The sequence below is a fragment of the Taudactylus pleione genome, unplaced genomic scaffold (assembly GCF_031769625.1).
Source record: "Taudactylus pleione unplaced genomic scaffold, aTauple2 ptg000012l, whole genome shotgun sequence".
Lineage (NCBI taxonomy): Eukaryota > Metazoa > Chordata > Amphibia > Anura > Myobatrachidae > Taudactylus > Taudactylus pleione.
Genome location: NW_028284415.1, coordinates 9,246,228 through 9,262,117, shown reverse-complemented (window position 1 = coordinate 9,262,117; position 15,890 = coordinate 9,246,228). Strand labels below are relative to the sequence as shown.

Genomic DNA, 15,890 nt, shown 5'->3' with positions numbered 1-15,890 from the left:
GGTACCTACCACTAAAAGTATTCCTTCTCCGCTCAAATATGACAAGAATCCTAAGGCCTGTAGAGGCTTTCTGAACCAGAGTGAAATTCTTTGAGCTACTTCCAGGAAATATTCCATCCAAGAAGGTTAAAGTAGCCTAAATAAAATCTTTACTTTCTATCCAAGCTTTACCCTGGGCTTCAGCACTCTGAGAGCAAAATAAATTACCTGCCTCAGCACAATTGTGCATCCCTTCTCGAAGCATTCAAAAGGATTGTAATGAAACAGTTTGGGCCTGATTCAGACCCGCTCACAAGCGCTATGCCCTCGCGAGCGGGTCGATGTTAGGCCACTGCGCAAGTGCACGCCGGAGCCGGCTCCGACGTGCGCATGCGCGAGACCCAGATACCGACGGGCGCTCAGTCGCTCCGGGTCTCGCACCAAATGGGGCGGCTGTCGATTTTGATCGATAGCTTGCACCATTTTGGAGGTGTGGCATGGGGGTGGCTTCACAAACGGACGCGTTCCCATGCGAATGCCTGCCGTTTGTGGGCGGCCCCACTGACATCACCAGTGATGTCAGTGGGAGAGCTTCCGCCTCTATTAGAGCCAGAAGCTCTCTGGGGCTTGCGGCCACGAGACCCTACCACAAGGGTCTCGTCGCAAGCCCGATGGTCGCGATGGTTTTGACCATCGCGACCATCAACCTGGCCACTTGCAATAGCTGTGGGTGGTCACCCACAGCTATGCGAGTGGCCAGGAGGCCGTTCCAAAAAAAAAAAAAATGCCCTGATTCAGAGCGAACGCTCTTTCAGAGCGTCCGGCTCTGAATCAGGGCCTTTGTGTGTTTCTTCTGTGGCTTTAGGAATTATTGGTCTATGCCAAGGCTCTGGTATAGTAAACCAATAAGATTTTCACATTGAGATCATATTGTCAGAATTATAGTGGAATAATGAAGCACAGATGGCAACATTCAGGCAAGGACTACTCAACGAATAAAGGACAAGCTGACTACTCAGAAATTTCCACCTTCCTTGGACAACCTCATTATGTTCAGGTGGACATTTGTGTTAGAAAGCAAACTCTACAGAAAGAAATGCTCAGCGGTCCCTGTTGACACCACTCTTCCAGGCTCCAATTGTGGTGAAGAGTCCACACAATTAGGGTGTTACTGCCTCATACAAGAGGAATGAGAAAGAAGGTTAGAAGTTATTGGAAAACGTCATAGCCTAACTAGTATTGGAGAGGTTATGTTAGATGCACCCATTCACTCTTTCCCTGATTGTTAGCCAGGTTTATCAAACACAGTCACACAGTAGGGGATCCGGTAGTTATTTATTACCAGTAATTTATATAGTGCACACATATTCCGCAGTGCTTTACAGAGAATATTTGTCCATTCACATCAGTCCATGTCCCAGTGGAGCTTACAATCTATGGCCCTCATTCAGAGCCACTCGCTAGCGGCAGTACGCTCGTTCCGAGCGATGTTCGCACATCTGCGCATGCGTACGGATCGTTATACGCATGCGCGAACCTGTCAGTGCGGCCGAAATTCATGTGCTCGCAAAATAGCGAATGCCTGATAATTTGAGTGACAGGATGAGGCGTATGTGGGTGGTAACAGGGGAAGGTGCTTGAAAACGGGGAGTGGAAATCAGAACGCAGGCGTGCTTAAAGGTCAAAACGGGCGTTTTATGGGTGTGCATATTTAAAACAGCAGCGTCATTGACCACGTCACTGGGTTTTTTTTAAGCCAGAACTGTTCGCAAAATTGTGGTAGCAAAAACCAACCACAAGAATAGCGAGCAGTTCATACGCTGGTCGATGTACTCGATTAATCTAATAAATAGCGGACATGACGTATGGTGCGAGCGGCCAGGGGGCGTTTTTAACAAATAAACGAGCGTATGTTTTGCTCGCTCGTTCAGACTTAGAGGTGTGAACAGACTGCAATTTGCGAACGGATCATTTGAATAGCCACCCCTTGTTTTTGAACGAACGACCGCAAATAGCGAACGGCTCTGAATCAGGCCCTATGTTCCCTACCACATGTGCACGGACCTACTTATACACTAGGGTTAATTTTGTTGGGAACCAATTAACCTACCAGTATATTTTTGGAGTGTGGGAGGAAACCGGAGCACCCGAAGGAAACCTATGCAAGCACAGAGAGAATATACAAACTGTACATAGTTAGGACTGTAATGGGAATTGAACCCACGACCTCAGTGCTGTGAGGCAGCAATGCTAACCATCAGAGCCGTAACTAGACTTTTTGGTGCCCTGTGCCAGAAAGTGCATTGGAGCCCCCCAATTTTTTTTAAAATAGGGAGATAAGACATGCACCCGAAAGAGGGCTATGGCCTTAGAGGAAGGGCCAGGGAAGAGATAGGGGAGTCCAGGAGATGCTGGGAATAAAAGAAGAGGAAGCTATAAGGAGAATGATTATAAACAGAAAATTGACAGGCCCGAATAGCAGCCCCTGCCCTGTGCCACGGCACAGGTCGCACCACCCTAGTTATGGCCCTGCTAAACATTACACCATCTGTGCAGCTGCCTCCCCTGCCAGGCTGCCTCCCCTGCAATAGGCTGCACAGCCCCTGTCACCCGTGTCTCTCTGTGCATGGCCCCACTTCCTACTCACTGACAGCAGCAGCCTCGGTGGAACATGCTTGACAGTCAGCTGCATCCTGGGTAATGCTGTGTGGCTGCTACAGGAGAATGACAGGTTCAGCAGTCGAAAGTTCTAGCATATAAGTTAGGGTATAGGGGGAGGGGGTGTTTGGGTATAGTTTATGGTAGGTAACACTAAGAATAGGGGGGTAAGGGGTTAATTCTTTTACTGTGTTAATTAGGATTAAGGTTTTATTTTTTATTTTTTTTTAAGAGACTGAAGGATATAATTAGCTGTTTAATGCTGTCTGTAGTATATGTTAGTCACTAATGTGTGTAGTATATGTCGTTTGCTAATGCTGTGTGTAGTATATGGCGGTCATATAGGTAGGCGGTGACTACTATTCACCAGAATGGGTTGGGAGGTTGCCGGGGTGAGTATTTGCCCAAGTTACAGAAAGGCTAGCTTCACCCATGCACTTTAGGTCAGAGTTAGTAAATTTTTTGTAAAATCTAGGAGTCAGCTTAAAAAACATTGGGCCTGATTCAGAGCCGTTCGCTATTTGCGGTCGTTCGTTCAAAAACAAGGGGTGGCTATTCAAATGATCCGTTCGCAAATTGCAGTCTGTTCACACCTCTAAGTCTGAACGAGCGAGCAAAACATACGCTCGTTTATTTGTTAAAAACGCCCCCTGGCCGCTCGCACCATACGTCATGTCCGCTATTTATTAGATTAATCGAGTACATCGACCAGCGTATGAACTGCTCGCTATTCTTGTGGTTGGTTTTTGCTACCACAATTTTGCGAACAGTTCTGGCTTTAAAAAAACCCAGTGACGTGGTCAATGACGCTGCTGTTTTAAATATGCACACCCATAAAACGCCCGTTTTGACCTTTAAGCACGCCTGCGTTCTGATTTCCACTCCCCGTTTTCAAGCACCTTCCCCTGTTACCACCCACATACGCCTCATCCTGTCACTCAAATTATCAGGCATTCGCTATTTTGCGAGCACATGAATTTCGGCCGCACTGACTGGTTCGCGCATGCGTATAACGATCCGTACGCATGCGCAGATGTGCGAACATCGCTCGGAACGAGCGTACTGCCGCTAGCGAGTGGCTCTGAATGAGGGCCATTGTCCACAGCCAAAATATATGAAAACTTGTATAGACCACCATCATGCCCCTTCAAAGCCCGTCAGATCTCCACCAGACTACCACACCTGACCGTTCAATGGCCATCAAAGTCTGCTACATTTATGTCCCTGGTCCCCAATTCATGATGTGCCACACTATAGTGCACCCAAATCATGGTTGCCACACATTTAAATGAAGCCAAATACAGTCACTCACAAATTCAATGCCCATTATGACTGTAGCCGTCAGTGTGAGAATGAAGGTCCGAGAGGGGAGTGGTCTTCTGCTCTGTCAGTGTACAACTGCACTGAAGGTTACAGTTCTCTTATTCACTGTACTGACAGTGCTGCAGGCGCAGGAAGAAGGTCCGGAGTGGGTACACACTAGACGATATGTTGGGCCAACATATCGGGCACATGGTCTAGTGTGTACACAGTGGGATGTGCAGACTCGCATAGGTTCGAATTTTCCCGCCAAGTTCGGATTTTTCCTGCTAAAGATCGGGTCTCAGAAAGAGGCAAAACGTCATCTTTCATGGACAAACATCATCATTCCTGGACAAAAGTCCATGAAAGATGACATTTTGCCTCTTTCTGAGACCCGATTTTTGGTGGGAAAAATCCGAACTTGGTGGGAAAATTCGAACCTATCCGAGCCTGCACATCCCTGCCCTCACTGGCTGACACCGTGGTCGTTCTGTCATCCGTGGAGTGACCCAGCTGCCGACACCAGCAAGTTCAATACTGCCGGTGAACCTTAAGGTGGGTACACACTGGACGATGTGTACCGGGTCGATATGTCAGCTCGTAAGTCCGACATATTGTACTGCAGATACACATCAGAACGATGTAATAAATGACGGAACGAACACTCGTTCACCCATCCGGAATGAACACCCATCCTTCATTAATATGAATGGGTCCGCATGCGATATCGTCAGGTTTGGTGCGCAGCACATCAGACCTGACGATGTCTCATATGACTACGGGAATGGGCATATCATGCATACACACTGTGATTTGGCAAAATCATAATGACATCACCCTTGACGATATTAAAATGAACCTCTATATACCCCTGCATGTACCTTCTAAAATCCTTCCTACAAACCTCTAAGGATGACGCTAATTTGCGTATGCAGTCATACAATAAATAGAGACTCCAGACTCAGAACATGTGGTTCCGAAGCACAAAGTATTATTCAAGTAAAAGTACAGTCAGTTACACGCTATGATCTGTGTACAATTTAGCGCAAAGGAATTATACAGACCCAAGTACAGTATACATACGCAGCGCCTCTGGACCAGATCACGGCATTCAGAAAGAAAACCTCCGTCAAACAGCATTCAGCAAGAAGACTAAAGACCCAGTGTTTGAGCACACATGTTTATACCTCCCCAGAATAGACAGGACAATAGAGAAGTTTCTTGCTTATGCCATTGGTTCCCAGGGGAGAAGCATATGTTACAGTGCATTTAACAGGCTGGTTCAAATAGACTCGCCCAGCCTCTAACAACTGAGGGTCTTTTCCCTCCCGTCTCCCCATGCTGCATCCTAACAGTTGGTCCTAAAATATACATTTTTTTTGCTTGTACTCTCTGCGGTCCATAAGTTGGGAATGCATGATGCGATCTCCACACCGATAGTACCGGAATTCTGTTGAAAGAGTACGCATCAGTTCGAAACCAAACACGGCTTTCTTAGCATGTATAAAACTTTAGTTATCAAATATCTTTATTTCTCAGCATTTAAACTAACTGAACCAACTTAAATCATATACTTTAAAGCTTATTAAACCTTATGTGTGAATATGTAATGTGTGAGTATTCGGGGTTTGATATAAAGACGTATTAATTTGTGTATGAGGAAGGGTGCACTTAACTCTCACTAAGTGAACATCTTAGCAGTGTGACATGCTGAGCCAGATAGTTCCACATGCCCACTCTGTCAGCAGTCCCCCCCACCTGTCCCAGGTTTCAAAAGAAAAGCTCTTTATTCTCCCAGTCTCTTGTGTGAAATGCAAATAGCCCAGCTACAAGAGACAGACCTAAGATGACACTCTAGTCTTTGAAATCATGTCATTGCAGGAAGCCTGCTAATGTAGGTGTGTATTCGAGCCAGACCACGTGTAGTGAGGGCAGACACTGTCCAGGAAGCTTATCTACACAAGCTAGTTGTCCTGTAGCCATTTGCTCTATTCATCTAATGCAATCCAATTTTTTTACATACTGTAAAGCCATTCCTGAATTATATCCTTTATAATACGTAAAGTCATGAAATAGGCTCCTAGTGAATCGCCGTAACTTATGGCGATGGTCACAGATGCATTCGCATGATGCGAATAGTATTATCGCCACATGTACTAAAGTGTGAGTTTATCTAAAATGGCGCTTAGGCGGCCATTTCGCAAAATGGCGTCTTGCGGCCAGTCGCAAGATGGTGTCGCTGCGATTCAATTTTAAACTGATCTTGTCTCAGCCAATAATCCAGTTTCGACACCCTAGTGTGTACCCGACATATGACTCCAGACACCCACTTTGTGGCATCTTCTAGGCACGTATTTCTCCTCATGTGACAGGCGCTCTGCGCACATCCACCCAATCTAACAACCACCTCCGGAGGAGCGCTTTGATACTGATTTATTTTTTTATATTTCTAATATTACTCGGGTCTTGTAAAATCTAGTTGCGAGGACTAAAATATTAGTCACTATAGTGGCTGCTATTTGTAATGCCCAGTGTTAGGGCAAATTGTTTTACCATTTACGTGATTATTAATCCTATCACCCTAGGACTTTCCTGGCTTCAGCTGCATTTTCCAGTACATATAATCTACAGAATATAATAATTTCATAGGGTCTATCCTGTCTCCTGAATGCGCGCACAATGCATGCAGCACCTATTCACTGCTGCTCTGCAAAGCAGCAGTGACAGAGTGTCCCCCAACCTCCTGAGGGACACAGTGGCACGTGGGTGTGACAGTGTCCGAAAAGCGAGACTGTCCTGCTGAAATCGGGATCGATGGGAGGTATTTGTATATTGGTGCAGCATAAGACTTGCGGGTCTATAAGGAAGGTACAGGACCTAATGATGCAAAGTGCCCTCCCCCCATCAGCAACTTGCTGCATCTCACTTCTGGGCAAAAGTAAAGGCCCCATTCATCAGGCTTCACCGATTCCCCGATCCGACTGGAACCACCAATCCAGCGGTCGGAAATGTCGATCAGCGGCCATCAATGATCACAGATCCAACTGAGAATTGGTGAAATCCTTCATGTTCTTGCTGATGACGATCATATTTTGATTGTGATCGGCAAATAAGTGAAATCCAACATGTTAGATTTCACGGATGCCCTCACCCAACCGTCTGGATATCAGGGAATTGGCCCAATCCATCGCCAATGTATTGGAAGACTTAAGTGTGATTATATACAAATCCTGCTTTTCCTGCCTTCGCCCTTGGCTAGTCTATTAGTTTAAATTTGCACTGGAACTATTGATGCTGGAAATATACGGTGACCCATTGAAGGTCTCTCCTGGGGGTCAGACATTTGTGAAGAAAGCTTAAAATAAAATAGAAATTAAATCATACCTCTGACCCTGTAACGACTAAAAACCTTGAGAAAAGTATATGTATTATATATCTATATGGCAGAGTTTGACAATATAGTTTTGCAGTAATTTTATGGGGTTGTGTAAATTACACTATATAAATATAACCAGGAAAAGGGTGTATTTTTGTAATCTTGCCCTTTTTTCCCCTATCTGATATCAATAAAATGTCAATTAGTTTCATCTTTCTAATTTAAATATACAGTAATGAAGATATTGTATCCAATATGCTGGGAAATTAATGAATAATTAACAAAGAATATTTGCTCTGGCTGTGCTACAATACAATGATGAATGCATGTCAGTCCGGAACTTGCTCTCAGTGGGGGACTGGGTGAGACGATGCACTGTCTGTCACCATCACCATGGCAATTAAAACACATAACTTTTCTTGAATAACGGTGTTTGCACTTAGCCAGTTAACCCATTATCTCTGCACTATTTACAGTGAAGTGTGGTTTGTTTGTAAATGAAAGACATCATTGCAGTGGCAGCAAAACAAGACAGTATTCTAAAATAAACCATGGGGCCGATTTAATAACATGGTGCAATGTGCTCAGTGTACTCCATCCCATAGCAACTGATTACTGCATACAAAAAACAAACTATAGTCTGATCGGTTGTTGTATTTTTAATTGGGCCTGTATGATAGTGATAGGCAATCTGATACACTTCAGGGTTCACATATAGTGACCCTGTAATCTTGCAAGAGGCTGCACATTATTCTTAAGTTCTTTATTAAGTTCAAACAAAAAATTCAAACAAATAAATATGTGCCTTTTTTGTAACAAAACATCAGCAAGCATTCAAAACAAGTGTTACAAGCTATAACAAAGATAGCGGTCAATGTTGTTAGCATCTCATGGTGCTAGCGAAGTATGACCTTGAGCTAACCTTGGGAGTCCCTTTATTCACAGTAGGGAGTGCCTACCTCACCTGGTCTGTTTACTTGTAACAAATCAATGCCAGTAAACATTTCACTGCTTGTTAGATTAAACATTTTAGTCAGTGGTGAAAGACTGAATAATTGATACTAATACATTGCTTCTATAGCGGTTTATATGTGTGTGTTTGGTTAGAAGGGTTACCAAGCTGGCACCAGCTTACAAAAATACTCAAAAGATCATTCAACCTTGCCGCTGTCTAATTAATGAAATTCAATACACAGGCTAATTTGTATTAATTTTCCAGCCCATTCACCTCTTAAAGAAATGTTATAGTGATGCATACCACAGGGCTGGTCTGAAATTAATGGATCCATGCAATAAGAGTTATGTAAAAGCACAATCTAATATTAAAGCGACGGTTGGTAACTCTAGAAGTCTGTTATTATAATATAAAGCATTGTTGGAGTTTCAATCTAATTGCTGAAGCTCACATTTTAATCAGCTAATAGGATATCAGGTCTAGAGTAAAAGTACAAGAGCAGATGGAACTTCTATGTTAGAATTATATAATTATATTAATGAAAAGTAATAGACACTCTTGTGGTAACAAGACCCCACATATTAGTGAATAAGCCTGAGTCAAGTACCCGCTTTACAGAGTTTGAAACCATTTTATGGTAGAGAAGGGGTTAAATAAAATCTCAAAGTTCCAAAAGAATCACAGAATCAAGATCAGCCATTGTGTCCTTTCACCTGCAGTCACAGCATTGTGAAATGTAGCTTGAATGGCTGTGATATCTATATGGCAGAAAAAAAGCATTATGAGTGGGGATCAGGTAATGCATACTGGCACTGATTTTCACTCTGTCTGAAAATAGTAATACAGGCGTGTAGACAGTCCAATAGGGGGCAGACTGCTACAAAAGTACAGCAGGATAGACAGATTTTTAGTGACAGTGCTCTGTGGGCCTGATTCAGACGCGCTCGCAAGCGGGTCGATGGCCGGGGCAGTGCGCACGCGCGAGCCCCGTAGCGGACTCACTACGAGACGTGGCAGCTGTCGATTGTGATTAACAGCTCGCCCCGTTTTGTAGGTGTGCAGTGGGGGTTCCTGGAACGCCTGCCGTTTGTGGGCAGCCAGAAGGAACGCCTGCCGCTTGTGGGCGGCCCTAATGACATCACCAGTGATGTCAGTAGTGAACTTCCTGCTCTAATAGAGCAGGAAGTTCACTGGGGCTTGCGGTGGACGAGACCCTACCACAAGGGTCTCGTCGCAAGCCCGACGGTCGCGATAATCGCAACCATCTCCAGGCCGCCCGCTAAAGCTGTGGGTGGTCACCCACAGCTTAGCGAGCGGCCAGGAGGCGGGGGGCTTGGAAAATAAAAAACGGCCAGATTCAGAGAGAGCGCACATAAAGAGTGTCCGGCTCTGAATCAGGGCCTGTGTTCACCGATCTCAGAGCCTGATACAGTACCGAACACAAGTGCAACTACGGACGTACATCGTGCGATTGTTTGCCATCGTGCATGCGTATAAGCACTGCGATTACGAATGCACAGAGGGACCCTTCGCAGAGTGAGTGAGTGGATGTCAGCGTTTGGGGGTGGTGATGGGGGAGTGGTCAGAGAAATGCAGACATGCCTGTCCTTTTGAACGCCGTTTCCTGGGCGTGCATAAATGAGCGAGATTGGACAGATATGAAAGAGCAGCAGTGGGAGTCTTTAGGCCGGCTGAGCTTTGGCAGGCATTTGCATATTTAATAAGCTGCATTCCGTATAGATTCGCAGCTGCGATTGCAATCCGTACTACTATTATTGGTGATGTAGTTCCATGAATTTAAACAAACCAACATCATAAATGTAGCTGGAATGGAGGAATAGTTACTTATGCTGCATAGTCTTTGTCTATAATTAGGAGCTGACTACAGGACATTATGATAGGGTATAAAGGTAACATGAGAAAGACAAAGTATATCAATACATTGTTTCTACATTATACTTGTGCTGCTATGAAAACTACAGAAATGTTTGTATAATAATGACACATAATTCTGCTCTGTCTATTATGACAAAAAAATAACCCAGAGGTTCCCAAACGGGGTCCTCAAGGCATCCCAACATTCCAGAATTTAGAGCTATCCATGGTTGAGCACAGGTGGTTAAATCAAATTGACTGAGGCACTAATATTAGTTACCTGTGGTCAAGCATGGATATCGTTAAAACCTGGACTGTTAAACTAGGTATAAACTAGTTGATGTGTGTACCACAGCCATGGCAGATGCAACTGGACGATATATCGGGCGGTCCGTACATACTGCACAACCTGGTGTGCGACCGCCCGATATGTTGTTCCCCCACCGCATCCAGAAGAATGGTGTCATTCCTCAAATCTTCAGATTGGCCTATTATGAACGATGCACAAGAGTGCGTACACACTGGACGATGTGTAAAATATGTTATCCCGATCGGAAATTAGCCAATTGTCCAGTATAATGTGTACCCAGCTTTAGGGTGCCTTGAGGACAGGAACCTCTGATCTAACCAATAAGGATTTTAGGTAACTCCTACTGGAGCACAGGTGAACCAGCACATCTGGGTGCATCCAGGACCATTGGTGTCCCTCCCCGCGGTAACGGACGGTGTGGGGAAGGTTGTGTGCGCGCCGAAGCCGTGCGCCCGGCGAAAAGGGGGCATGACCTCATGAATAGGGGCATGGTATCCGGGGACCACTCTGTGTGCAGTGTCGGCTCCCTCACTGTGTCAGGAGATGAGTGCTGCATGTAATGCTACAGTACAGCACCCGGCTCCTGTCACTGAGGAGTTGACACTTTGGTGTCACCCCTTGGCAGGTGACACCCAGGTGCAGCCCACACCCCCCTTGTGACGCCACTGTTCAGGACTGTCCATTAGGGTGAACTCTCCTAAGGCAAACACAATGCTTATGCTGGATAATTGTGGTGTGGCCCCGAAATGGCCATGATACCTTATAATTACTCTTTTAGTATAATGGAAAATGCAGTTGGAAGATAACTTTCATTAGCCTGTATGGTAATCTACCAGTCACCTAGATTGGCCTCTGTGACTCAGTTACTGACCTGATGGTTGGTCTTAGTGGATGGTGATCATGTTGACAAGTTTTCGGCCTAAACGGAAGGATTGATTTGTGTGTGGCCAGCATTAGTCTTGCCAGTATAACAGAACTGCTTATCTATTGTATAACCTCCATGGGGAAACACCATCGCTGCCCATACCGCAACTGCGTTTGGCTTTCAAGGTGCCTGGAATGTATGCTCAGGGCATGCACCTGGCAGCCTGTACAATCGCCCAGAGAGTACCAAGGACACTCCGGGCAGTACTGTACTTCCTGGTGGCAGCGGCCTCACCCCTTTGGCATGATGTCATGGTATTACGTGTTCAGGACATGGCTAGCACAGGGCACAAAATCACCCTGCTTTGACTGGCACCAACATGTGACTAGGTGCAGGAAAGCCGCTCCTCATACCTCTCATATCTGTCACTTGTTGGCAGACTTCAAGACACAGACTCTCTTCTGTATACTTTACCTAGGGCTGTTAGAAAAGGACTGTTCCTTCCAGTCAACATATGTAGCCAGTACCGCCACCCACAGATGAGGGGTCCACCGGTGGGAGAGGATTGTCCCCCTCCACAGGTGGAGTAGGGACAGATAAGAGAAAATTACATTAGGTACAGAGATATGAGAGAGGGAAGTGGGACAGAGATGAGAGACAGTAGTGGAGGTGAGGGGACAGATGAGAGACAGGGTCAATGAGGGGAACAGAGTGGAGGTTGTGGTGAGGGGGACAAAGATGAGCAATGGGGAAAAGAGATAAGATACAGGTAAATGGAGAGGGGTACAGAGATGAAGAACAGGAAGACGGAGGGGGAAAATCCGAGACAAGTGGAAAAAAAAAACCTGCAACGCCGGCCAATAACTAGTGACCCAGCGTAGTATGGTTCCAAAATACTAGAACTTTATAATTGGAGCTTTACAAATCATTTGGCAGGTTTTCTTTGGCTCCAAACTATAAGGAGAAGAACTAAGTATGGTATTATTCTTAAGAACTAAAATATGTAGCGCACCCAATGAAAGGATTACAAAAACATTCTCATAAACATCTCATAAAATAATTTACCAAATTTAGGGTACAGGGCAACTGACACTTACATTCATAGCACCCCATAGTGCCCCTCCCACCTGGATTTCTCACTCCATTTAATGCAGAGGATCAGGGCAAAATGTTGAGGAGGTGCGAAGCCGCAGTGTCACAATTCATAGTGCCACTCCCTACCCTTCTCCTGCTCTCCCAGAAAGCAAATCAGGGAAATATGCAAGTATAAGTATATTCTAAAACTGATTTTAACTGTAACGGGATCATTATGTGTTTCCAAGACCACATATCACATTTTTGAAAGACTCCTCAAGAGAATCTGATACTGCACTGCAGGGGGTATATTTACTAAAGTGAGAGTTTTCAGAAGCGGAGATGTTGTCCATAGCAACCAACCAGATTCTATCTATTATCTTACAGAAGTTGCTAGTTAAAATGTGAAATAGAATCTGATTGGTTGCTAAGTACTTCTAAATACTCTCACTTTAGTAAAATATACCCCCTAGAGAGGTATCTGCAAGACATAGACAAAGCGGTTTATGCTATCTGAGGATGCCATAAACCAAGGAGGCCAATTTGGAGTTTGGTACACAGGGTTCAGATTGAAGTCCCACTGATAATAATGGGGACGGTGATCTGCAGCGTAATTAGCTTTTGCAGAATACAGACTCTCCAACATGACCCCTTCCATCCGGTACAAACTGCTCTGCTTCTGGGCTTCTTTCTTAATTTATGACTGCAGACACCTTGCTGAAACACCTGTCCCATCTAGTTCAATACAGGTGACTACAATCAATAATTAGGTGGAGCAGAGCATTTTGTACTGGGTGGAAGGGGTCATGTTGGAGGGTAGGAGAATATATCTGTGAATTGTCCTGCATTAGGCTGTTGGTACGTAGTGGGGATACACAAAGCTATGCAGTAACTGAATAAAAAAAATCATTAATACAACCCTAAATCACAGATAACCACCAACCCCCTATTTGAATTGACCCCAATGTGTCCTGTCTGCAGCACTGCAAGTAAATTATTAGATTGATAAATATGGTTAATTGCATAAAGTAGCACAGTGATTAGTAACTAGTAACAAAAAGATTTAATTAATTGTAGAGATCAACCATATAGTAGTAGTTTAGCCCTAACAGAACATGTTTTGTGACTGAACCTAATTTGGCCACTTATCATCCCATGTGACCATACTGAGAAATGTTTAAAACCTAATAAACAGCAGATTTAGCAGATCATTAATAGGAGTGTCTTACCTCTTCCACCAGGGCAGAAAAGTGATCAAGAGGAGTGTAGGACAGGTCCCCGTAGATTAAACTACTCTTCATTGAATCTGAGCTCATTAATGCATTGCTCCTCTTCAGAAAATACACTGCTTTATTCTTAACAGAGTAAGGAAATTCTAACATTGGAACTAGCTGTCCAGCTGGGTTCAAAATTATTATCAGCACTAACTGATCTGCCTTTTCCAAAAAGTCCTGAAAGATCAACTTGTTCTCCTCGCTGGAGATGCATTTCTGCCAGCGGTCAGGCTTCAGTTTTAGAGTTTTCAGCACATATTCTTCCACAAATTGCAGTCTCCTGTCCACAGCGGCAGTCACCGGCTCCCCCATCTTGCATGCGTCCTGGGAGCAGAGATTTTCAGTTCATGAGTCCTGTGCCTGAGCCTGAGGACTGAATCGGTTTAGTCAGACACCTCGTTCTTTTCTCAGCTGCTATGGAAACTATGTTTGTGTGCAACAAGTTGCAAGGAGTTGTGGTTGCTGCTGTTGGGACAATTGTCTCTCTCCCGGGGAGGCTGAGGAGACACAGGTGGTTAGGTTACTATTGTACTCAAAACTTTGTAACTACAGACACATTTTGACGAACTAGTTAGACAAGACCTAAACGATGAAATGTAAAAAAATATGGTATTCAAGATTTTATTCACATTAAAAAATCAAAATCACAGAAAAGAGCTGACGGATTTTAACACCTTATTGGACTATGTAACACTTATGTTATTCCAACAAAGCTGATTACAGCAAAGAGCATTTTGGAAACCTAAGATTAGATCAATATCTCACTAGTAGCTTGATCTTATCTGGAATGTAATGTATGAACAGCAAACTATTATGGCCGGTACATACTAGACAATATGTCATCCGATCCGGCCGGACGACATGTCGGCAACATCGTCTAGTGTGTACACTCAATGTCGCTGACGATGCGCGCTCCCACATGCGGGTCCAACGGGCAACATCGCCGCCAAGGGCCATGCTGCCGAATACAGCAAGGCCCCCGCTGTGGCGATGTTGCTCCCAAGTGTGTATGCACATGCGAATGCCGGGACCCGCGCTGGGTCAGCTGGGTACACATCGTTAAATGTGTATCCAGCTTTATGCTGTCTTGTTATTTGTCTTAGCTGTGAAATGTTACTCTGTTCTTTGTTAAAAGCGATTGCAAATAGAAAAATATATATTTGTAAGAGATCAATATATTGGGGGGGATGCCCGATTTGCACAAAAGTGCTAGCTACCCTATGGGGTAGCAAGATCCAGCTGCTGCGCAGATTCAACTGGCGAAAGGATTTGCCCTTACTTGAATTCCCGCCATTATGTTTGTTTTACGTCATTTTAAATGCCCAAACATGTATATGTTTATTTATTACCATTTATTTATATAGCGCACACATATTCTGCAGCGCTTTACAGAGAATATTTAGCTATTCACATCAGTTCCTGCCCCAGTTGAGCTTACAATCTATCTTCCCTACCATGTACATGCACACACTTTTACACGGAATCGGTATGATTTACCGCTGGATGCAAGTCCGTCGGTTGGAATCCTGACAGCGGCTGCCCGACATGGGTGAAAATCCTGATCGTCCCTAGGGTAAGTATAGACTAACCTAATTCCCTCCCCTAACCATCCTTAGGGGTGCCTAACACTAACCTTCCCCCCAGTGCCTATCCCTAATCCCCCCTCTAAGTGCCTAAACCTAACCCCCCTTCCCCATCGCCTAAACCTAAGTACCCCAGGAGGGTGCCTAACCCTAATTCCCCCCAAGGGGTGCCTAACCCTCCCTCCCCCTAGCCTAACTCTAACCTCCCGAGGGGGTGCCTAACCCTAAGTCCCCCCGGGAGCCCTAAACCTCCCCCCCCCCCCGCAGCTGTCCGCACCCGGGATCCCTTCGATCGGGATGCCGGGCGCCGGTCTCCCGGCGTCGGTAAAATGACAGGCGTCTACATTTACAGGCTTGTCACTTAACCTTCGCCGGGACTAAGCATTCGGGATTAGGTCCACCGGCTTCCCGACTGCATACCATTTTACACTAGGGTTAAATTTTTGTTGGGAGCCAATTAATAATAATGTAATTTATTTAGCACTTTTCTCTCAGTAGAACACAAAGTGCTTTACATTTAAAACACAAAATTTGCTTAATAGAAACGAAAAACATTAAAACATTAGTAAAGGGACTTTAGTGAAATGCTTGAGTAAATAGGTAGGTCTTGACTCTTGAAGGTTTCTAGAGTGGAGGCCT

General features: G+C 44.8%; 1 protein-coding gene across 1 annotated transcript in view; it reads right to left on the bottom strand.

Moving 5' to 3' along the window:
- The window catches only part of DNAH9 (dynein axonemal heavy chain 9), a 319,894-nt gene extending 305,826 nt beyond the window's left edge, over window positions 1-14,068 (bottom strand). Inside the window, exon 1 of the mRNA XM_088468617.1 lies at window positions 13,624-14,068. Within this exon, the coding sequence (XP_088324743.1) occupies window positions 13,624-13,980 (357 nt within the window). The 5' untranslated portion in view covers window positions 13,981-14,068. The remainder of the gene's footprint in view (window positions 1-13,623) is intronic.
- Window positions 14,069-15,890: the final 1,822 nt, after the last annotated feature.